The 24,989-nt window shown below is 42.0% G+C and overlaps 1 protein-coding gene across 5 annotated transcripts in view; it reads right to left on the reverse strand.

The window, feature by feature from the left end:
• The window catches only part of LOC109985031 (zinc finger protein 521), an 88,562-nt gene extending 76,452 nt beyond the window's left edge, over positions 1-12,110 (reverse strand). The window contains exons 1-2 of one of the 5 annotated variants that reach the window (XM_020635264.3): positions 11,428-12,110; positions 4,459-4,512 (exon numbers count right to left, since the gene is read on the reverse strand). In XM_020635264.3, the coding sequence (XP_020490920.1) occupies positions 4,459-4,512; positions 11,428-11,467 (94 nt within the window). In that variant the 5' untranslated portion in view covers positions 11,468-12,110. Of the gene's footprint in view, positions 1-4,458; positions 4,516-11,427 lie in introns of all 5 variants that reach the window. The other 4 variants (XM_020635256.3, XM_065954090.1, XM_065954089.1 and 1 more) reach the window with 4 other exon arrangements.
• Between the last annotated feature and the right edge of the window lie 12,879 nt (positions 12,111-24,989).

A 24,989-nucleotide genomic window follows, 5' to 3' on the forward strand; every position in this document is an offset into this window, starting at 1 on the left:
TACTGAGGTTCCTGTGCCTCTGGGCCTCATACAGTAATCCATCAGATCAGGACATCCTCTTCTACCAGTCTCTACAGGCTGGACAGCAGATCAATAGCAGCATGCTTGGAATGGCTGACAATCATATGTGGAATACGGGGTGGAGATGTGTGGCATATCGAAAATTTTCAACACCTTATTAACAGTGTTAATCAGCTTAATAATGTTGATTTTAAAGGTAATGACAGGTGGGAAAGTACATTGACTGCTGGTCCATATTTGAATAAGGTCATCTCTATGCAAGATAACCATAGAGCACACTGAGAAACGATTCATATGAGGAATAAAATGAAGATTAGGGGTGATTTTCTGGTCTTTACAGTATCGGAAGAACATTAAAACTGTACGAATAAAATATGGATATCACAATGGTGATTGACATATTTAGAGGCAATTAATATCGGTCTCAATCCCACTCAATCCATCAGACACACTCTTGTCTCTAATGGTGCCTGGTGACATTTATCATGCCACAACTTTCATCTTGGGACTTAAAGAGTCCCCTGGACCCCCCACCCTTATATTATTGAATATTTCTGCTCTTAAATATTTATAACCTTTTAATTGATATTCTCTTCTCTGCTCCATTAGCCCCACCAGGGACCTGGGGTCCCTAGCAGGGGAGCCTCCACTTGTTCAACTACTGTCTGGCCCACACACTGAGACAGGTGGAGACACTGACCGTAGGGAGAGGAGGAAGGGCATGAATGTACAGGAATATTTAATGGGGGGGAGCATAAAAACAAGACTCTGGCCAAACTGCAAAGCCTGAAATTAAAATATTTTTTGTTCTAAAAATTGCATCCTATTCTTAACCCTGAACATTTAACCTCAGAGGAGAAACCATGTCCAACCCTAAAGTAAAAGAAGATATAAAGACTGTAACACCTACAACTGGGAAAAGAGACACCAGTAAGTTGCCGTGGCTACAAAGCTAATTTTGAAATGCAACATGTGAGGGATGTCAGTGTTTTAAACTGAAAATTCACGCAAATATAGCTCCAAAACTATCAGGAGAACTGTGAAATCACTGAGGGCTATGTTCTTCATTGCCTGTAGATACATTATGTCTACCTCAATCAGAGTCTGCCTTTGTGCAGTGAAAGGCCTTGGTGGCGAAAAACATCATTACCCGCTCACCCATCTCCTCATTTCCCCATCATTTCCCAGAGATCCTGATTCAATGATGCCCCCTCCTCGGCAAACCCACCCTGCAACCGCCCACCCCCAAGTTCGAATTAAGAATTTATTTTAACCAGCGAGCAGCTTCTGTCGACACATGTCGGCGGGCCTGATCAAAGGTGAGTGCGCTCCTTTATCAGAGTGAGGGAGGCTGTCAGAAATAGGAGGACATTAAGATTGAATAACCTTCACATGGTTGCTGGCACCTCATTATTTAAAAATCTAAAAACTTTTTGCAGAGCACCCGCCATATATAGGTCACACTACATTCTAATGCCACATGTGCCTCCGAGTGTATCCTCCTCTGTGTGGCTGGGATTTTGGGCTCTCCACTTAGACCGTCACATCGACTGATCCCCCACCATTAAAGAGTGTCATGATCCAACGACGAGCCTGTGAGTTTGACACTTGCCAGATTGTTAACGATCGTCAAGAAATGTGTGGGGGAGGTGGGGGGGGGGGGGTCTGTGTTCATATGGTTGGTGCATGTCATTTGTTTTATCTGCTTCAAGTCCCAGATATTCATAATAAGAACTAATTGCTGTTTAATATTTTGATGCATGATTCATTGAAATTTGAAAGTAGATTAGAAATCACATTTGTCAAAAGCGGTTTCTCACAAAATGCTAAATGCTTGAAAAGCTCAAAGGGACGGGCTGACAAGAAAATATTTCTCACCTTGTTATTCGTAACAGAAAAACATGCAGTAAATTCATGAAAATTATACGATGCAAAAAAGATAAAATTAGAAAAACAAATGGGTGCCATCGAACTACAGAAGGAGAGTACTACGTGAAGTTGCACAAACAATCACAGGTACACAGACGCTCTCATCCATCACTAAACTGTCTGCATCACAAAAAAAAAAAAAAACACATTAAAAAAAGAAGAAAAAAAATGGGGATCAAAATGAGAAACATTTGAACATACAAAATGTTCCTTTTCCCTTTCTCACCCTGTCTCACTCGCTATCTCACAGGGAGTGATAATATTGAACGGAGCGCCTTGCTATGCCATTAGTGCAGTAAAACATCAAAGGAAATGAATAATAGAGAGTATGATTTTCTGAAGTGGTGGAGTGAAAGAGTCCTTTTCCTCTTCCTGCTCTACTGAGCCCTGCAGTACATTGATCTGCGGGCAGCCTCAACCTCAGCCAGAGCCCAAGTCTTAGATGCCGCACCACTACACTGCGCTACTCTACACTACGCCACAGCACCTTTCCACCCAGACGCACTTTCAGATCTCTGGAACATTTCTATTTTTCCCAGTCCACTCCACAGTGACAGAGATGACACTATTCTCCAAAAAAAAAACTGCCTCAATCTGACATAGCCAAGAGCAACAAAAAAAATAGAAAGAGAAGGGGAAATAAAGGGATGTATATATAAGAGAAGAAAAAGCAGGGAGCATGTGGTTATAATTACACACAGGCAGCGCAGTGGTAAAGCCAAGCTGCAGATCTTAAGCCTGCTCAACACTCTCTGTGTAAAAAAGCACACTGCCTCATTAAATCTCAGATATCACACTGTTCCAGCCCCTCTGTACTATGCATAATACTGTCTGTCTTTTAGAGGGCCCCTTTTGTTAGCGTTTCTCCTTTGGCTTTGCCACATATCAAACAAGAATGTGAAACAGGATGCAGGGCGCTCAGAATGCTTGCAGAGTCACAGAAGAGCACAACTGGGGGTCTACTTATGAGGCTGATCTTGACACCATGTCTGATTAAGCCCTTAGCTTGTCAGGAGTCTAATGGCTATTGTGGCCATGTCTGTCAAAGTGGCTGATGCATGAGAAGCAGGTGAGCTTTTTCCGCTGCTTTTCAATTTGTCGCCCAAAGAAAAAAGGAGATTGCTTGGGCAGTAGTTTAACCGTGAGGATGAAGTACTGCTACAGAGGGAAACGTTTTTTAAAAGTTGGAACTGTCAAATTGGCAAATAGCATTAGGAATCTTCCAGCGTCTTAGAAAGTTCACTGCCATAAACATCGCTTTCCTCATTGACCATTCGTCGAGTTGCATCCTGAGAGGGGGTTAAAAAATAAATCAGTCAGACGAAGTCAAATGAGGAAAGTGAGAAATTAATTTGTGCGCCCTCCTGATTTCTCCACAGGCAGACATCGATCATGTGGCGGCTGTCTCCCCTCACTCTGGAGATGGAGGTGGTGGAGGGAAGGGGAGGAGAGGAGAGATTCGTGTGTCTGAGGGGGTCGTTGTAATCAGGCACACTCATTAGCTCTACTTTGGCTCTGGATGACAGGAGGTCTCTGAGGCAAGTCTGCTTTTTATGCCCAGTCCTTCATCCCCTTGAGCTGGGGTTAGAAGGGCTAAGAAGGCAGTTTCTTTCCCCAGAACCACCCAGAAATACCTATCAATACACATTAACAAAGCCACTGATACACATTTTCCAGGGAGGACTAAATTGATACAAAAATATTTACTGGCATATTTGATCTATCAAACAAAGCCGGACCAATGTGACCGCAACCTTCAAGAATCTCAAATCTGCATACTTTCACCGGCATCTAATTACATGGTAGACGCTAAAGCCTTGGTTTAAGTAAAGATCACAAACAGAAATAATCATGAAGTGGTCAAGCTGCTAAAAAAAGTCAGAATCATGCATGCGGGTCACACAGAAAGGCATGGGTAAATGCTGGACTAATATGGCAGCCTAGGAGTACCCATGGTCCCCAGCCTGCTGGGCAAAGCCATCCATATCGGGTTTAAAATAACTACGCCTGAGACTTAACCTTTACCAGAGACAAATGAAATGAAAATATACAGTGTGGTGCATCAGGAGCAGGCTTCATTCATAGGGGGCTTTCTGCTAGCCTGACCTGAATTACCGCTCTGTTCCTGGAGGGCCACTGTGAATGGCACGCGCTGAGACAGGACACATTCATCTGGGTAGCTCTATTCTACATCATACAGAGGGTTGGGAAACAAAGAGTTTTAAAAAAAAACGGCAGGAACACACAGAAACACAAGGACGGCTGGAAGCGCACCTGCGTGTAAGCATGCACACACACAAACACACAAACAAAGAAAAAAGACCATCACGGCTCTGCCCGACTTGTACAAAAACAAATGCAACCATGCAGTATACACGCGGAAACCTCAAAAAACAGGAAATACATACTTTATATAGTTCTGAAGGGAACAAAGATTTTACAGACACGCACACAGACACATGATCCACTTTCCAGCCGAAAATGATGAAATATGAAATGAAGCATTACCGCTTGGAATGGCAGTCTGCCCAGGACTGTGCTGGTCCTCTGTCACATTGTCTTCTACTGCCAGAGAAGAGAAGGGGGAGAAAAAGAGGGAAAGAAACAGTTAACAGTGGAAAAACAAGTTGAGATTGGCTTCTTTTTTATTATTTACTTTTGAGATTTTCTGTATGGAAACTCCATGAGATTTCACCAGCTTTCGACAGCTCAACCTGTAGTTTGGGACTCCGCACAAGCCTTTCATATGTATGAGGTTTGGCAACAAGGCAAACAGCCACCCACGTAAATAACATATTGGACTGGGTAATGACTTGATGAATTATGAAGGTCTCCCATGAAACGTCCTCCCAACATCAACAGTGACCAAGTAAAAAACACCTTGATGACTGCATTAGTAAAAAGGTTGTGTGGTGCCTGGGATGGCTAAATGAGATGGATATCAAAGAGAAGATTCTAGATAAATGTAGCGCTCACTAAAGCTGACCGTAATTCATAGTGAATGAAAGGGGAATGTTTATTTAAAAAATAAATATTCACAGTACATATCATAACAGCCAAAGCAGCGACTAAGTGCATTGCTCTTAACAGGATGGCTGACAAAATAGTGACGGCTTGATCGGCACTCATTAGGTGCATGGCAACTAAACCACTTTTGACTTTTTGACAACAGCAACAGCCTTGAAAAACACGACTTCTGTTTAGTAAAAAGGCAGGAACCTTATACATTGGAGCCTTTTAAGAACTGGTGAGAGTTCCTTGTGGCATGTCAAGTACAAGAAATGAAATGGATTTTAACAGCGGGAAGAGAACAAAAGAGTCTCCCACCTGTTCCATGTAAAATGAGGGTCTCACTGAGGACTTCTTACGCCTCTGCGTTCCACCCCTGCAGTTGAAATGCATTCTCCATTATGTCTTTTCTTTCTAGCCTTTCATTTTCCTGGGCAAAGAGGAAGGGGGGAGTCTGACAGGACCTCCCAGTAGGGGAGTGTGGCAGCGACTGCCAAAGCAGAAACTGGCGCACTTTTAAAATCGCACAAAATATCCTGTACTTTGCATAATTAAGGCAGGATCCTATGGTGGCAGAAGCCTTTCCCTCGGGGGAGCACGAGTCAGTGTCAACCAGGGTGTCAAACCTCAGTGAGAAATGAAGAGGAAAGTGTCGAGCTGTTTTTTTTTTGTGAAGATGGCAAACGACGGAGCAAGTATGTTTCGCAGTCGGGCCTTGTCCAGCCAAAACTAAATTCCCAAGGAAGTGAAGCTTTTATTTGAAAAAGTAAATAAATGCCACGTTTCACTCTTATGCATATGAGAATGTCTCTGATCAGAAATATTTCTCTTGGGGACAATTCAAGCTCACAAAAAATATGATAAACAAATTGTCATGTGCCAGGCAATTAATTAACAAAATCAATTAAAAGTGGTGGAATAAATATAGTTGAACACCATGTAGGTTTATCCCTCTGAGCTGCCAAAGACGGCTGCATCAGCCAACACAGAAACCTTGTCCCTTTAAAGGAGGCCTTAGTGACTGACGCCCCGAGAGTTTAATGAGTTTCTCCAGCACTGTTGTGTGCCTTGCATCTAGAGCCATTTAAATGGGCCAGGGATAGGGGGTCTTAATAAATCCCCCATGGTTCTATCAGAGATTGGTGGTGGGAGCCCGAGTTTTTGTTTTGATTACCGTCCCTGTTGGTGAGATGAGGCAGTTCAGGCAGAAAATTCACAATGCCATAAGAACTTAAACATTACTGCCGTTTGCAGTGATTTGTCACCACTGTGAACTTATTAAAAGTTTTGTCATTTAAAGTAAACAACTTCCATCACAGTGCAAATTCTTTTCTCATTTGCACCTGTCTGCAAGATAATTAATAGCTAGCTAGGAGTGATGATAGAGGGTGAGCTGTCAAGTAAGGGCAAACTCCTGTGATGTTTTACGCTAGCTGGACATTTGATCAACAGTCAGAGCACAGTGCAAATACAAATACTGGACACTTTTAATTAATACACGCTCAAGTGCTTGATCACCTCATAATGACTATAACATCAAGTGAATAAAACACTGCTATCAGTTAATTAATGTTTGACAAGGTACAGTGTATCACTCAGTCAGTGACAAACTGTAATCATGCTGGTTCTGTTGATACAATACCAAACACACATGGGACCGTTTCAGAGCTGCTCCTTTGATTTTCAAAATGCGGAGCAGGAAAAAAACATAATCCCCCAACAAGTGGCACAGCATTAAAGGCCACTAATTAACACAGTGGCCACACAGAGAAAAATGAACGTAGAGTTACTGTCAGTATATTGAGAGTGACAATCCCCGAGACAGCACATTTTCTTTTTAGGCGGAAATTAATTTTCTTAACAGAGAGGAGAAAAAACAAGGAGAAAAAACAAGGAGCAAAAACAAAATGAAGGATTTAAAAAAAAAAATAAAGAAAAAAAAGTCCGATAACAGAACAGATTGATCACCACATGTACAGCCTATGATACATCACACCCCTGTTAAACTACTGATTCAATAGACATGAATAAGCAAAACATGACAAACTCTTAGCAGCTTGGACCTTTCCTCATCAATCAAATGGATTCCTGTTGTGTAAGAGAATACAGTGAGGAGTGTGTATCTGCACTAGATATTGAGTGTGTAAAACGACTACATTTTTGCACTTTTATTTGGGGGTTTCCACGCATTTGTGTGTATGCTTGTGTGTGTGGGTATCACACAGCACTTCTCGAGCATTAAAAAAAAAGCCTTGAGTGTGTTCCTAGATATGCGTGACTCATCTGCTTACAGCCAGTTTGGACGATACAGTGCCGAACACAATGGCTGTGTAATCCGCCCTGACTGACCGGGAAGGAGACGCTCGCCACAGGGACTACAACTCAATTTAGCTCGGGTCAAGAGGTCAACCCTCCTCAATTAGGGCTGGGGAGGGAAGGAGGAGGACACACACTGCACATGAATAACTTTCTTAATGAGCATTATTTGAACTGGTGATTAGTGTCATAAATAATTTGCAATAGAGGAGCATGTTAATCAAGTTGCATAATATTTGTAATCCTTCATATGGCACCATGCAATGTAAAACCACAAGAGCATGTATTAAGAAAAAGGACTCCACTTGTAGAAATCAAAAAATGTCATGACTCAATAATAATATTATGGAATTATGGCAAATTAAGCTTTAAAAAATAATAATTCTATTCCTGCTGATAAAAACACGGTGAGTGTTTATCATTTCATTTGCGCCAGTGGTAGAAATCAATCATTGTCTCTGATTCAGAACTCTTTTTCCATGTGGCAGACAATCCATGACAACAAGAGAGGCACATGCCAAGGAATAAGAAGAGATATCGGCCAGCTCCCGCGACACCCCGTCCAACACACTGAGCCGCATGTCAAGAGCACTGACAGCCGTGCTAATGGGATTTTTCCACGGCTCCATCATAATTTCCTTAATGATAATACTAACCATATTTTTGTGTCACATTAGAAAAGTGTTAATGGGTGTTATGCCACAGATCATTAATTGTGAACAGACTGGAATACTGCAGCTTCCTATAAACTAAGAATGATGTAACTGTTAATAGACAATCTAACAGGGGAGAAAGAAATAGAGCAGGGTAGAGTATGTTTCTGCATTTTAATTGGTCAAATTAAGAAGAGGCCTTTATTACATTTAACATTGTGCTTAATGAATACAGTGTGTAATTAAAGAAAGAGTTCTGGTGAAGATCATGTCTGACCAAAAAAAAGAGTTTCGGAGTCGATCGTATCTGACAAAACAACGAGCTTAAAGTGCCATCACACTTTTTTAGAGATTCAGGCTTGTGCCAGTAAAGAGTGACAGGGGGAGTGGTTATGAATCTCTGGTCATAACAGACAACGTGTTACAGATACTGTCATGTAGAATTTGGGTTAAAACTAAACCCAAATATATTTTATCCTTTAGATTGTAAAAAAAATAAAAAAAATGTAAAACCAGTTTATTTCTGTTTCCTGACATGATATTAAAATTAAATTGATTTAAAGAATTCTCAAAAACGTTCATATTTACTTGATTTATAAGAAGTGCTTCGAAAAATCAACATGGTACATTTGGCCTGAAAAAAAAATATGAATGTCCTTTTCTTTAAAGCCATGAAAAACTCAGAGTCCACTCTTGTAGCCGCAAATTCCAGCTCCTCATGAGCATCAAATATTTAAAGGTGTACATGACACAGCGCTGATTTCATGACAACTGCTGTACTTAAAGTATATGGCGCAGAAAACACATTTATATATGCGGACGACGGGCGTGGAAAGTTCCTCCTCAGCCAATGAACACATCAGGACTGAGGCTTGAGAGTGTCATTTATTCTCCGAATGAAAATATCAAGCCTGCCTCACATTATTCAGGAAGTGCTGTAGGACAGGCAACGTGGCAGTCATCACACGCTAACATGCAGGATTTGGAATGAGATCCTCCTTCCTCACTGCTCACGACTGACTGAGGCAATGTGCTGACCCAAAGCCTCTGCACATCAAAACAAAATTACAATGTGCCTACAGTTGAGAAATGTAGAAGGCTTTGGATTGAGTAAATGTCAGTGGCTAGGGTGAAGTGTTTGCATATAAGCGAATGATGTATGGTCTCGTCCTGTGCCATTTATTCCCCCAAGCAATAACGTAGCCGGATCTGTCTCTCAGACTTAATTGAAACGGGACTTGTAATGTTGCCCTTTTCCTCGATGGGACCAAAAACATAACCTCTGACTCGCACAAGCAGCCAATACCAAAGAAGTGGGTGTGTGTGTTGGGGGTACACAAGGGAAAAAAAGAGTACCAACTGTCACAGCATTATTTTCTCCTCTCCTCTACATTCACTCCATGTCCATACTATCTAAACCAGTCACTAAAAATGCCGCTCTGCCTTCCCTCCATGTTCCATCGGCACCTCTGTTTATTTTTCCTACCGCAGAACAAAGTGTTCTTTCTGCGCAAAAAAAAAGACCCTTCCACATTGACCACTGCCTCAAGTCAGCAGAAGACAACCTATAAAAAGTGAAACCTGAACTCTGCAGCCAAATACAACACATGCAGAGAAAGGCTCACACAAATGCACATGCGGACACATGCAAAAACATGGAGACACCAAGCAGCACTTTTTTGTTCCCAACCTTTAAAGTGTCTGCAAATAATTTTACAATTCCATAAAGACAGCAGTGACTAAAACAGTGTTCGACAACTGTTTTAAAAATTTACATGGAAAGTTTTTTGTGGACATCTGCTTAAGTGTCTCAGAGGAAAGAGATAGACAAAGAATAATTAATAACATCTGCCTGGCCTTCTTTGGGTCAGATCCTAAACATGGCTATATCGGTGACGTATCTGCTTGTCTGCTTTGCTCGAGCAGCCGCGATGAAGACGTGCCAGTCGAAATGTAATGTGCGCCACATTTTTCTAATTTAAAATTTTGGTGACAATAAAAAACAAAACAATGTCATCACTCTAGCTTCATTTGCATACTGATTTGCTCACTCTCTAGTCTGCTCTGTTGCACACATAGATGTACACAAATCCTGACAGATGTTCCCCTGAACGCACGCAAACACACTCTCTCTCACACACACACGCACACACTTGTAGCATGTAGGCATGCAGGCAGATGACAATTATATATACGGTAAGTGATTCGTCTTTTGTGAGTTGCAAATGTCACATGGCCTGACCAAAAAACCAGTCAATGCCAATCTGAGAAAATAGAAAATCTATGTATAGAGCTGTTTACTGAGAATAGAGCAGAAGCAGTCTGGAAACAAAATGTAAGAATTTTTAGATGTGCATGCACTCACATTTCCCCCTCTCCTGGGTATTGATTTAAAATGGTGGCTGCATGAATGTACTACCGCAGACCATGTAATCTTCCTTTGAGATGAAGACTTCCGAGAAGGAAAGGGGAGAGAGAGAGAAAGGGGTCCACAGACCACAAGCTGAGAATGTGAAATTGTGGACAATTATTTGCTGAGCAAAATACAATGCCTGCCAGATGAACTGGAGCTCAACCCCCCGAAAACCCAGCAGCTCCCCCACCAAAATGCTACAGAGAAAAGTAGAGTGTGAATATGTGTGTGTACGTGTGTGTGCGCTTGTGTGTTCAAGCATGTTGCTCTGTCTCTATTTCTCACTCTCTCACCCTTGCTCACCCTCTCAAACACATTCGGAAACAAATGCAAGCTCAAATAACCACCAAACAAAATAGAGTAAAAAAAGTCTCAAAAAAACAGAAAAACAATACATTGTAGCCTACACACATAAACTACTATTTATGCTGCCCATGCATTATATTTGTAATAAAAACAGCAAAAAGTTCAGTTGTTTTCAAGCTTCATATAGCAACCTGAGTGATGAATCCAGATGCTACAACTTTTTACTTAAAGTATGCAATTAGCACCCAATACATACTTCACCTCCAATTCCTCTTAACTATTATGCACACGCATGCAGACGTACACATCGCAGCAGCAGCAGCAGCAGCTCCCCCCCCCCCCCCTTCATATAAAATGTTTCCTCCTTAGTTTCACAGACGGGGAGAGTCACGTGACTATGCGCCCCATTCCATCAGACGGCTCAAGTTCCGACCAGGAGCGTCTTTTAACACATCCAGATGTTTAGCCAGCGACGCGCTGCACTGTTGCTCTCTCTAAACTGTCAATACATTGCCCCTGCACTTTAACTATCATACAATACAGTCTTACCCGAAGCCGACCAGCTTTTCCCCGCTGCTTGCCACAGTACGTATATATACATGTAGCTAAATGCAGTCGATTTCATGCGCAGCACAACAGGAAGAACACTATAGGAAATGCGTAAAAGGGAAGACAGTTACATTTCTGCGAGCGATAAGTTCTCTTAAAGCTCGTCTAGACTTGTCATGACGTTAAAATTCAAATGTTCTGAGAGCAAGCAAACACAGGCTTATCACTTACCTTTCAGTGATCTTGGTTTAGCTTGCTTGCGGCGCGACATCCTACAGAAAAAACACGCTGAAGTTGCTCAGTTTCTGTCGGATAATTTGTGTAAGACGAGATAGTCTAAAGGTATAGTCTCTGTAAATTGCACTGCCCAAAATCGCGGCTGCCTTTCGAGCATTACAGAAATATGCAACTTATCCCCTCTGCCGCGCGCTAAAAACACGAGTTCGCTGTTATTTTATGATGAGTAGGTGGATGTTATAAAATCCAATTAGCCCGATCGGTATTGGCGACTCTATTTAGTTGAGCTGGGTATCGGGAAAAGTGTGAGAATATAGTAATCCCGTCATACGCTTCCATTCTCCGGGAAAACACACACGCGTGCAGGCATGGTGTTCGTTTAGAAATAAAAGAGCAATATTTGCTTTTCGCCTCTCATCTCAAATGCATCCGCGTGAGAAAGACATCAGCAAAACGCCTCCTGTGAGAGTGCAAAAAATGCAACAAAACCAAAAAAAGGAGGAAAAATGATAAATACACTTTTCACTTCATATCCACCTAACTGCATCAAAACTATTCCAGACTCTTCCTTTTCTCACTGCAGTCAGCTAATCATGAATTAGGTTCGGAATCTGATCTAAGTCTACGTCTAAATTGCCCTTAAAAGAGGATGAAGAAGCAGAGAGAAGATGGAAGCTCCCTCCTCATCACAAACCTGCAAGGTCTTGGACTGCGCTGTCGCTCCGGTAGTCCACATAATAATGGAAAATGGAAGCAAGGCCCCCAAAGCCATCAGGATGGCTCCAGAGGGGGCCCCTACCCCGCAGGGACTCGCTCTGTACGTAATCACTGAGGAAATCATTGTCAGCCTGCCTGCACTCACACACAGACAGAGAGGCATGATTAAAATCCTAGGGATCATGGCAAGATGCGGAATGCTGGATCGGCTGGTCCCCGGATCCGGAGTCGAACTCTAAACCCATAGTCGGCTTGCTCACCCTGGCGTCTCCTCTGCCTCAGCTCGCCGTCGGCCACTCTCCGTCTACGGCAGACGGACTGGTCCCCCTTCTGGTAGAAACGGTTAAGCAGAGAGACATTTTCTTTTCAGCTATTGACATATATGACATGTAAAGGCACGCATAGAAATAGGCTATGGGATGATCAGTTCATTAACATATGGAGTTAGTTCTTTTGTCGTTATATTGTTTCAAAATGGATTTGAGTATTTTTTTTTAGGTTCTGTTTATATTTTTAAGTAGCTTAAATACTATAAAAATAAAATAAAAATAAAAATCTTAGATTAAAACCAATAAAGGTAATGATTGTCTCGGGTTGACTAAAACAATGTATCACATTCGTTTTTAATTTTCACACAGGATGGTTCTTTTTTTTTTGTCTTTAATTTTCTCATTAAAAATGTTTTTTTTATAATCATGTCAGGTAAAAACCTTAAAATTCACCTTAACTCCTTTTAGCCTGCAGAATTTGAAGTGCTGTGATTGTATAAATGCACAACCTCTTTCTTTCTTTTATAGTGCACTGGACTACACTCTCACCTGCATGTGTACGTCCAGGACCCCCCCCCCCCCCCCCCACTCCCCCTGCTATGTGAAAATGAGATCCAGAGAGGAGTCCTGCAGTGGGCTTCTCACTCGGCTCTCTGCCCCTCGGCAGCCTGGAGGTAGCCTCTGTCAGGGGCCCCATCTAAAAATCACAGTCACGCAAACTGCTGTTTCCCCACTTTCAATGCATTTCTATTCTGACTGATTCAGAGACACAAATGGAAGAGGAAACCAAGGTCTTTTTTTCTCTGCACAGGAGAGAAGGAGAGAAACAGTCCATAGGGCAACTCCCAAATACGTGCTGGTGTAGAGGAAGAAAATTAACAACAACCTTTGATAGCCTCTACTGTGGCAGAATCTTACTTTGTTAAAGGAAATTTGCTATAAAAGTTAACTATTACTATAAAAGTTAATGATGTGAGTACATAATAAGGCTGCTCTTATTCTATGGGGTATTTCCAGCTTTTACTTTGGAGTTCATAATGAGGCCATATAGTGGTACAGACATCTAAAGTAATCACCTCTCATACGTTAATGTAAGTTATGGAAAATTCAGAGCTACAGAGGAAAAAGGTATTTGCCATCATTATTAGCCTCTCATTTGCAAAAGGCCTTGTAATTTTGAATCTTTTGTCCCTCATCCGCTTTAAACGTGAAACATTAACATAATAAGTTGGGACTCATGACCTAAATATAATGCCAAAGCTTTCATTTTGTATCTTGTAATTTCCATCTGCACCCTTTGCTTTTCAAATAATTTCCCCACCCACACGCTGCCATAAAACATGTGCAAAAGATCAATAAAACAGCCTGACACAGATTGACGTGATGTGCTTTGGTAAATTCAAAGCCCTCACAAACTACAGTAAAGTTGGTAAACACGCTCATATGAAACGTCTATTTGTAGGTGCTTGGAATCTGTCAGGAGGTCTCAGCTGCCTTAAAACTTCAATCTTAACAATGCTCCAAAGTTCTCCCTCTCTGTCTCGGCGCTCTGTCAGGCGGCTCTCCCAAAGTTTTACCACCTTGCCTTCCCCCCTTGTACCTCTTGGATGCTCTCTCAAACACAAACAAACAGTGCTCTTCAGTCCTCCAGGGCTCTTTGCTACTTTCATTAGTGACAAAGTAACTGGGAAAAGGCTTGACTTGGCTCTGTGCTTACACAGTTCAGTCTCTGTGTTACAGTACACTCGGGCTCAGAAGTTGTTGTTTTTTTCTTCAAGGGGAGGAAACCTCATGTGAGGAATGTTGCTCCGAAAACTGTCTGACATGGCTCATCCCTCAGGGATAACTTTATAAATATGGAAAAGAGAATCAAATATAAATTTGGGGTAGCAAATAGGCACAATGAAAACCAACTAAAGTGTTTTTGTTTCAAGTTTCACCTCCGAGTGTGAGGGGAATAAGGAATCAAACAAAAAAAAAAATATGTGACAATTTCGTCTTTAAAAAAATAATACCAGAAAGGAAATTTATATTTATTTTGTACCAACATGATACTGCAAAATAAAGCTATTGATTTGTCTTTTGTGTAAGCCAACATGATGCATCTTCATATCTAGTCATTCACATTCGCACAGATTTAATAGACTGTCTGATTGTGTCGTCCCTCAAAAATGTTCCGTGCACAATACAAGCCTTTGAAATTCTATCAAACGCTTAAAGGCACAGTCTGTTTCAGATCACCTCAGCTCACCACAGTATTTGGAGTAAAACTGAGCAGTTATGTGGAGATTTTTTTTACCACCCATAGCTTTTAGTTAGACATCGAGACGCCACAGCAAGTGTGTGTGCCACAGCATCAGAGATTTCACTCCGCTTCTCAGTGGGGCAAAATGTTCCCCAGTGGAATCCTTCACCCTCAGGTGGTGGGACCCTTCAGCAGTTCTGGCTGACCCTTGGCCCCACTCAACCTCTGTCCATTTGGCACCAATTGCACATTGTCCAAAAATACAAGCAGTATCTGAACTTTAAAACTCAGACAAAGTTTTAATCCCAATGAAGTGTCTCCAGAAGAAATAATAATCACTGAAGGCTATTTAGCAGAATACTCTCGCAAATGGTGAAAAACGGAGGCTTAAAAGCAGAGTCGGTCAATTACGCTCGTTAGACGAGGGCAGATACACAGACATGCATGTACACCAACCACACACACACACACACACACACTCTTGACTTGCCTCATTAAAACCCATCCAACTACTAGAACTCAGAGATGTGAATGTTTCCCTTGAGGAGTGGGGCACGTTCATTTTGAGAAAGGCAGAAGATTCAACTTTTTTTCTTACTTGCTTATAATTACAGAGATTGCTGGAATGCATGACCCTGAGAATAAGGCTGAGTCCTAGGAGAGTCCACTAGAAGCATCACCATCTTCAGTCTCGCTCTCCATTGTGTGTCTCCCTGGTTGGATGCCACCCACACCGGGCATGAGTGAGGTCGAGGCAGTGCCCCCATCACCAGAGGAGCGCTCCCCTGGGACTTTAACTCTGCTCCAACAAGCCAAGCTCCCGAGGCTGAGGGAAAAAAAAGTGACCGAAAACATTGCCCTCTCTGAGACATATTTCCGCAGTAAACTGATTAAAAAAAAGAACAAAAACAGCACAGAGAACTAACAATCAGAGGGCTTTAGAGCTGGCAAGCAAGCATGAGTGCTGCTTTCCAACTTCTCTGTTATCCAAATTGTTGGCCAATTAAACACTAGAGCAAAAACTTGTCATCTGTATGTGGCTTACATTTATGTCTTTCTCTCCCAAGAACTATTGCATATAATTACAAAACAATGGGGATATTTCATGAGAATAGTCCTAAGTTGTCACTCAGTTAATAACCACGCCTGTTAAAACACAGGGTCAGTGACAGATTCCGTGTCTCAACATCCTTGCAAACTGAAGGGTGTCAACAAAGTAGGGGGAATGTAGAGTGAGTGGTCCTCGTCAAAAGTGACCTTCCAGCTGGATATCCACAACTTCCATCTTCCCAAGCCAAGGAGCCCTGCAGAGCAACTCCCAAACCGGGTCATTAGCGCAGTGGTGTCACCAGACAGCAGATCACGGGCCAGAGAGGGAGCAAGTGGGGGACTCCTGGCACTGCAGCGGCTGCTGTGCGATTTGACATTCAGGGCTGGCTGATCTATGGGGCTGGGGAGACAGTGCCCTTGCTCTGGGTCTTCATGAGGAGAAGGTCCTGGCAGTTTCTCCCTTACTTACTCCATCAAAAAATGGAGTTGTAAGGGCTACATGACTCACAAGATGTTAGAGTCATGTAGCCCCTCCTTGCAACATCACGACCCAAGCTTCCCATTGTTATCATTGTTTTAATGACACTATAATCACCTGTTAGACTTTTTCCAGCGTAGAAAGCCATGCACTCCTCATCATTGGCTAGCTGATTTGCAGCATATTCAAACTCCTAGACTACAACAATTACGCTCACTCTCGAGCTGTCTTCATGACTTCAATTCCAATATTTTCTTATTCAAACTTAAATGTGATTGTTATGACAATTGCCTCTACAAAGATGCTATTGGCATGAAGAGAACCATTTAACCACAACGGAGCAGTTTCATAGTGTGATCAAAAAGCATTCTAGGGGTTTTATGTCCTTCTAAAATGGCTTTGACCTCCACAGCCCGTCTCCAGCAAATGGTGACCACTATGAACATGCCAAGAAAGAAGATCCCCTGGGGGCATTACCATGAGCCAAGATGAACATTAAAATCTCCCGGTGAAAGATGGACATTTTCCACTTGGCACTGACACACAAGATGAAAGCAAAAGATAGCAAACCTTGTTTTTTTTTTTTACTGAAATAAGAGTGATTTTTTTTCCTTGCTCATTACTACTCTCTCATTAGAAGATCTTCACTGTGAGATGAGATCAAACCCACTCACCTCTCTATATTCTTAGTTAACTAAGCTGCAACATCTAAGTGTGCTACAGAGCCCCTTATAATACAAAACATTTCATTCTATCAGACAAAAATCATGATATCAATGTCTGATTACCAGTTTCAGCGAATTTCACAGGAATTTAACGATTTAATGAAGCATATTTTTCAGTCTAATGTTTTGCATGGTTAGAGAACACGGCTAAAGCCAGGTAGTAATGCTTTGGATTACATGCAGGAGTAGAAAGTAGTGAGATTGGGGAGGCTGTGTGAGAAAAAGAGAGGGGTGGAGGGAGTGTGCTAATGACTTCTGACACAATAAAAAAAAAAAATATAGTACTAAAGATAAAAGATAGAATTATCCTGTTAGAAAAAAAAAATCATATCCGCCTTATTAAATATAAAACGAATGCAGACTCGATTTCGGCAGAATTTTTTTTTTATATATACAAACATATAATGACCAGTAAGTTTCACAACCCAAAAAAAATAGTTCCCACAAAGGTCACAAAATAATTCAGCCGATGAGAATATCTGTAGCGCTGGCCAAAGTTTGAAACGACACAGCAGCAGGTTCATCTTACATTAGCCTACTATGGAACACAGCACCAACCTTACCTGCTAGCTAACAGCTGCGTGAGTTTTAGCTAACATTAGCCCGTGACACAGACCGTCACCTTCATCCTTTGCGTCATCCTCATCCTTTATGTTTGTAACATAGACTGTAAAGGTTTGTCACCAAAGTTTTGCTCCTTAACGTTAGCATCCCCATTCCTTGAATAAGCAGTCTCTGAATTGTTACAACCGACATAACCCAATCTCCAGATGTAACACGGCCCATAAAGAGCTAAGAAGATTCAACACACTGGTAGTAACTGAGTGCACCTTTCAGCGTTTTCAGTTCGACCCTTGGAGCAATTGATTGTCTAGAAACTTCTAAACAAATCTGGAAAGGAGAGAGTATCCCGCAGTCAGTCTTGCATTGCTAAGAATCAACCAATCACATCGCACAATGGTCAGCGGCCAAAAGTCACTGTCGCTATGGAAGGCCTACTTCAACTAATTACATAAATTATGAAAACTTTTGTATTTCTTTTTATGGCAATATGTTCACTTGGTTACGTCTCTGTGTACACTGTGAATTAAACTGTTGATTTAGATTTTTCATCACAAAAATTTACCAGGGAATCAAAGGTTGTGTCCGCCATATTTTGGAGGACTAAGCCCCTCACTCTTGCAGTGATTTGTTAAAAAAAAATGTAAAAGCCTAATAGATTTTATATAGATCTGTTTGCCTCTAGAATAAACACAAAAGTCTTAACCCAGTCCATTAGGCCTTAATGAGTTTTACGAATGTGAAATTTGTGTAGTAGCCTGCGTGATGAAGTCATTTTCAGAATAATGAGCTCAAGTGATAATCGAGAGTGGCCATTCTCATCAGCATTTCCAATTTATTTCTGGGTTGTCCCTGGGATACAGGCAGATGTGTAGATTGACTGGTGTGTTGTAGTTGTGTGAAGGCATGTGGATTAAAAAAAAGCTCTCAAGGATTAAAAGAACCCTCAATCCCAGGCCATGCACACATTATTCATCCTACCTCCTCCTCCTCCTCACCCCTCTCACCTTCAACACTCCCACCCGCCCACCACCTTTATGCTCCCCTATGACTCCCCCACTTCCCTGACAGTTGCATAAGCCCTGAAAACCTCTCTCCGGACTACGGTGACGGGAGTTGGGAGTTGGGATGGAGTTAATTAAAAGAAAAGGTTAACACACACAGGGCTGGCAGACGTCGCATTCAGACGCTCCCTTGGTGGAGCAGCTGCTGACTGTTTCCTCCCTCAGAGGCCCCTAGGAAGGGGACCAGCGACCAGGGATGAAAGCCAGGTGACTGGGGACACCAGAATGAAGGAGTGACTAGGACATAAAGGATGGAGCTGATTTGACCCTCGCACTGAGGAGCAGCCAGCGGGTGTAGCAAGTGGTTCCACTCACCTGTCCAGTGCTTCTTCCTGGGCCTTGGTTTGGAGCTGATTAGTGTGTCCCAGAGAAGGTCTTACCTCCCTAAACACCGCCCACACACACATACCTTCGTTAGACAGTGGGATGCATGCCAGGCCCATTTAGAGGAGCATGTCACAGAGGTAAGGAGAAACAGACAAAGAGTGGGATGGAAGGAGACCATGAGATATACTGGAACAGCCTTTCAGAGAGAAAAAGTCATACTGGACACAAAATAAGGGGTCAAGGGCCTACCTGGGACTGATCACGCGGAGAAATTGAGACTGAGAATAAGCCCATCAAGATCCTGCACAGCTGTTGTTGCTGACTGCACCATGTGTGATGTACTGTCTTGTGGATATCATTAAATAATGATAAATTATCGCTCCATGTTGCTCAAATATGTAGCACTATTTTCCAAAAAAGAATATTCTTCTGGGAAAATAGTTGGCCTAGTTTAGGAGAGCTAACATTGGAATAGGTGTTTTGCATCAATTGGGAATAAATGATAAATGATCATACTTAGCCGCAATATTAAAAGATTAATTCATAAAAGTAAACTAAGAGCACTAAATCCATTTGATATTCCAGAAATAATAAGACCGAATGCTTTTAAAACTAAGATAGTATCTTTGTACCATGGTTCTTTGTTTTCACTGGAATACAAGAATGAACACTGACCCCGCTCTCACAAATGATCCTTACATTCTCCATTGTGGGTCAATGCATTGCAACAATCAAACATAGCACACTGATTGCTACTTAGATTAATTCCATTAAATACTCATGAGCTTTTAAGACAAACAAGAGGGAGTGAAACAGTTTTTTCTTCCTCCCCCCCCCCCCCACCCAAACAAGCAGAGATAATTAAACATCTTTCCTCGGAGAAGAAGTGTTCCCTCTGGAAGGTTGTTTGGTTTAAGGATTTGCTCAGTGGTTTGACTCGCCAGGGACCCTCCATTTGAATCTCAAGGTTTTATATCCCTAACAAGGCTTTAATTGCCAAGGTAACAGACCACCTGATTAAGCCTGACAATAAGTCTGCTTTATCTGTGGGGTAGGAATGAGCAGAATAGACTGCAGGGATGAGGAGGAGTATTCAAATTCAGCTATCAGTGAGTATTCATGCTCAATAAGGTATTTCTTTTAAAATATAACAAGCAGAGACACATATTGTGTGGTCATGCATCTCAGCAGTGTGAAGGCAGCTCAAAAATTCTATTTACTGCATGTCAGGTTTGGAAATGCACAGTTCTTGCAGGAAAGATCCCAATTCTACCGAGAGTGTGGAGGAGGCGGCACTCAAAGCCTCAGGTCCCATGCCATGTGCCCTCCTTATTGTAACGAGTGCATTTCTCTCCTCAAACTCTGACTGGTGAGTGTGCGCCGAGGAGAGGAGAGGGGGTGAGGGGTATTCTTCAGAGAAGCGTCTGGTGGTGAAAAACTCTGTGTTAAAGTCCCATCTCTCCTGTCAGAGGGCTGACACGGAGCATCCTGGGACGTGAGGCCTTTGGTGCTCTGAGTCTGGACACTGGCCTAGTTTTTCCCTCCTCACCCTTCCACAGCCCGCCAACAACCCCTCCCGACACAGCTCCTACAACATACCACCTACAAAACATTCCTCAGCCACCCCATCTCATCTGTTTCTTTCTGTCATCCTGACCTCAATGAACTGTCCTCCTTCAACACCACTTCTCCATCCCTTCGCTTTTGTCCTGTCTTGCTTTCTTCATTGTTTTGACGTCTTTTGGGTTACTCTGTAGAAATTACATTTTAAGAATTGGTTCATTGTTTCTCTTTGTTAACAACACAAATATACATGTGTCCAAATCAATGCTACACGCTATCTCTCTGTTGTTTGTTTCCTCACTGGAAAGAATATAATCGAAACAGTCACTTTTCACAGAAATAAACTAATTTTTCATTGTGTTGTTGATGACCAATAATCTTTAACTACGCACACAAAGTAAATTACAAAGCTAGACACAGCTATGAGAACAATTAAACTGATTGTGATAGCTCATGAAAGCTCATGAAATACAGATGTGTTATGCAAGGTTCCTATTACTTACTATTAAAATAATCAAGCTTTTGGATGTTCAATATGTAGGCCTACTTGTTCTTGGGGCCATTATTTAGATATGTTTTCATTAACTTACATTTGGTGAGCATTAAAGTTCAACTTGAAGAGGGAGAAGTCCCTTGAAAATATATTTCTAATACTAAATTCTTCCAGGGAAAAAGGAAGGTCTAAGCAGAATGAATCATTTTCCTCTCAGTTGGCAGGAGGGCCGTGTGTGAGTCTGTATTTGACTGACAGGCTGAGCTCCTGCATGCAGAGTCAAAGTAAACAGATTTTTCTTGCACCTTTTATGCTTTGTGCGGACTTTATTTGACATTGAGGACTAGAGATCAATTTGAAGATAAAAGTCAACATGCTGATTGATGTGTTCATTATCACCTGATAATTTTCTATCTAGCCTGCAAACTAGCACTATACCTGGTTATTTATTTTTTTAATTGTCCAGTCAAAAAGCCTATGGGCTTTATAAAATGATTGATCATGCATCTTACTGTGTTAAATATTATGTGGACTTTTACAGGAGAGCTTATTTGGGTTGTGGTTCAAAGTCTATGCTGCTGTTGTGGTTAAGCAGGTCATTGTCTTTTTGTCTGTCTCAGAATACTTTCCAAAGGGGGGCCATATTGTAAAATACAGACACATTTAAAAATAAGACATTTGATAGCATGTACTGAAATTTAAAAATTAGAACTGACAATATACAAGTGGAGGGGCGTCACCACAAAGCACCCCAAAAAAAAAAGTCATACAGTCTCTACTGGTATGTCTTCTAAGATTAAAAGACGGCTCATGGTTATAGATCATGCGCCTCACAGATTAAGACTGTAATGTTAGAAAGCCTTCTTGTGAACATGAGTTACGTAAAAAAAAAAAAAAAAATCTTTTAAGATGTTAATTATCGCTTTAAAACGTAATATAGTTTTTTCTGTGGATGAATATTTACTCATCACCCTGTATGTCTGCTCTTATAATATTTCCCAGGTCAGACCAGGGACAATTTTCCACTATAGGCAGTAATAAAGAATCAGATTCATTACACTGTAAAATTGTATGTTGAACAGTTATAGTATTTTCTTGTCATACACTGAGAAAAACTGCACTTTTGACTGTATAACCAAACAGTTGATGCACTCAGATTTTTCTGTCCGAGATCACAGAATTTTCTTTTCAAAGCTTTGCCATTGTGACATTACAAAACTGCTACTGTATACAAATGACTTATCTTACCAACCCAAAAACAACACTCAAAGCACCTTTTGTCATGTGAACATGTTGTACATGTCACTTCATGAAATTCTGCCTGACATGAAGCGTCAACTTGTGCACCACACATCATGTGGTGCGTGTGTGGCTATGGAAATGTTCCATGTCAGGATGTGCTCTCTCTCTCTCTCTCTCTCTCTCTCTCTCTCTCTCTCTATGTCTCTTTGGCAGGTGTAAATGGTGCAAGTTTCTGTCTTGTTCAACACCCATGCTATTTTGATGTGTTGGCAATCCCTTTGCCAGACCAATAGCTCCCTCACACCAACACTACTCTTTCATGCTGCCTGCTTCATTCTCATTCTTGGAGGGGGGGGGGGGGAATCCTCTCGGGATACATACTGTGCCTCTTAATTTCCCCAGGGATGCATGCAGGAAACGTACACTGGTGATTTTCTAGGGATAAGGTACAGGGAAAACATTAGATCAGGATATATCATGACATCCAATGCTGCAGGGTCAGATTGCCAGTTAAGTGGGCCCTATAACTTGTCACATAAGTCCACGTTTTGCATTTCTCCTCTTCGTTTGTCTCCCGTTAGAGTTTGCTCTTTTGTTTTTCCAAGCTGAGGGTGGAATGATTCTGAACACTGAGCAACATGCAGCCAGTCTGCACAGCATCGTAAGGGGAGAATCCCAGGAGACCGTGTGGCCCGGTGGGTTTGGTTTGTACACCCGTCACAGACTTCTGAGGGGTGACGTGCATCACTGCTCCTCTGAGGGAGAGCCTCTGCCATGTTTACTGTCATGTTCCAAGGTATGCTACGTGGCTTCAAACACATCAAACACATCTACAGGAATACTGATATTGGGAATGCCATGGGGAGCCACACGAAGAGGTACAGACACACACTCCTGAAAACACACACACATGCCCACGACTTCGCCAGGAGCGCTTGCAAACCACAACAAAAATGAATGTGTGCTTTTAAAATGCTGTTATCAAATTGCCTATGAATGTAATACATATATTTACATGGATACATGTTTTTTAGAGTCAGGTCAAATTACCGTGTCTCTGAAAAAGAATGCAGTGTGTTATAGTGTCTCATTTAAGCCTGCACTATATCTAAAGTTGCCAATATGCCATTTTCTCTGTACAGTCGTTTCCATAGTAACAATGCCAACAGTCAACACCTCTTCATGATGGAAAAGTAGATGGTATAGTTTGGGTAGTCCTTGATCAGATTGTGAAAGTTCTTGGAAACAAAATTATCAAATCGTCTGAAAAACCTTTATAACCTAAATACATAGACAATATCATTAAAAGTTAAAAAAAACAATTCAAACTATACTTTCTTGTGAGTTGTAACATAAGATTTAAAAAAACTTAAGCACAAAGTCATGAATGGCAATAACCTGTTGGCTTTCATTTACAATCACCAGGCTTAACTGGTGTGCCATCCCACTGTGGCACTTGATTTATGATGAATGGTCAAGACTGATTTGACTAGCAAAGTGCCCCCCTCCCGGCGTACCGCTTGTAATGTTGACGAGGGCCGAGCTGTTTGCCGTGCCTCTGGGCGTGAGGATGAGGGGGGAGCAGCCTGGAGTTCCTGCCTGGCTCGGGGGGAGGTTGGACTGGATTAGACGGCTGACAGCTGGGCCACATCTCTGGAGGCGGAGAGGCCCCCTGTCTGCCTGCCTCTGCACCAAGTGTCAATTTGAGCATGAAGGAAGGATGGAGTGAGCCAAAGAGTAAGTAAGTGAGTGGAGCAGGAGCCACTGGTAGTCCTGGGTGGATTGACATCAGTGGTGCATGGGCTGTGCACACCGTTAGGCATCAGGAAACACACTGTTTATTTAGTGGGGTTTGACTTGGGGGCACAAACGTGTGCACACTTGGGCACACACACAGACACAGGACAAAACACTGTTACAAGGGTGTAGCTCTTGACCCCCCTGTCCCCACCCCACACCCCACCCTGTATTCACTGAGATGTTCACAATCAAATGAAACAAGCTTAGCTGTTTCACTTCAAAATGCAAGTGTTGCTATTAATTGCGTTCGCTTCATAATCAAAGCCTAATCTTTTCTTCGCAGAATCAAAGCCTTTCAATAATGCAGAAATAGCGGTGAAAGTAGCTCGCCTCAGGTGGTATCCTGTACAATTATGTGCAATCAAGATTACAAACTACTTCAAAATCAAAGAGACTCTTATTTTACTTCCATTTTCAGTGACAGGATGTGTAATTCAATCTGACTCCTCTAAGTGGTTGCATTACTTGATGGGCCGACTTTCAATATTTGCTCGTACTTTCAGAGGAGATTCCTTGATAAAGTGTTTGATTGCAGCGTGCACAACAACTGCCGTAATTTACTTCAGCAGCACAGTGTTAATATGAAGAATGTTCCGGAGCCATAGGAGGATTTTCTATAATAGGTTTTCTCTAATCCTGAGAGACTGCTTTGTGTATTTCCTGCACTGAGACTTGGCTATCACGGGGACGTGGGATGTGGGCCGGAGTCGACTTTATTAGCCGGTGATGTTCTAATGTGATTTATTTTTATAAATGAGACTGGGCTGGGAATGCAAGTGGGGGTGGAGGCCAGTATGCAAATATGGACCCTCATTAAACACCACCACCACACAACATTATCTGCCGCTCCTCAGATTGCTTGTGTACATTAACGAGGTGCAGCCATGTCTGCTAACTAATGACAGTGTAATGATCAGAGCGTTCATGATAAAGTCATCAGCAGGCATGACATTTACACATTGGATGTATTAGGAGGAGATCTACCACCCATACACTCAAGTGAACCCCAGGTTAGTCATCAT

Source organism: Labrus bergylta, chromosome 4 (assembly GCF_963930695.1).
Source record: "Labrus bergylta chromosome 4, fLabBer1.1, whole genome shotgun sequence".
Lineage (NCBI taxonomy): Eukaryota > Metazoa > Chordata > Actinopteri > Labriformes > Labridae > Labrus > Labrus bergylta.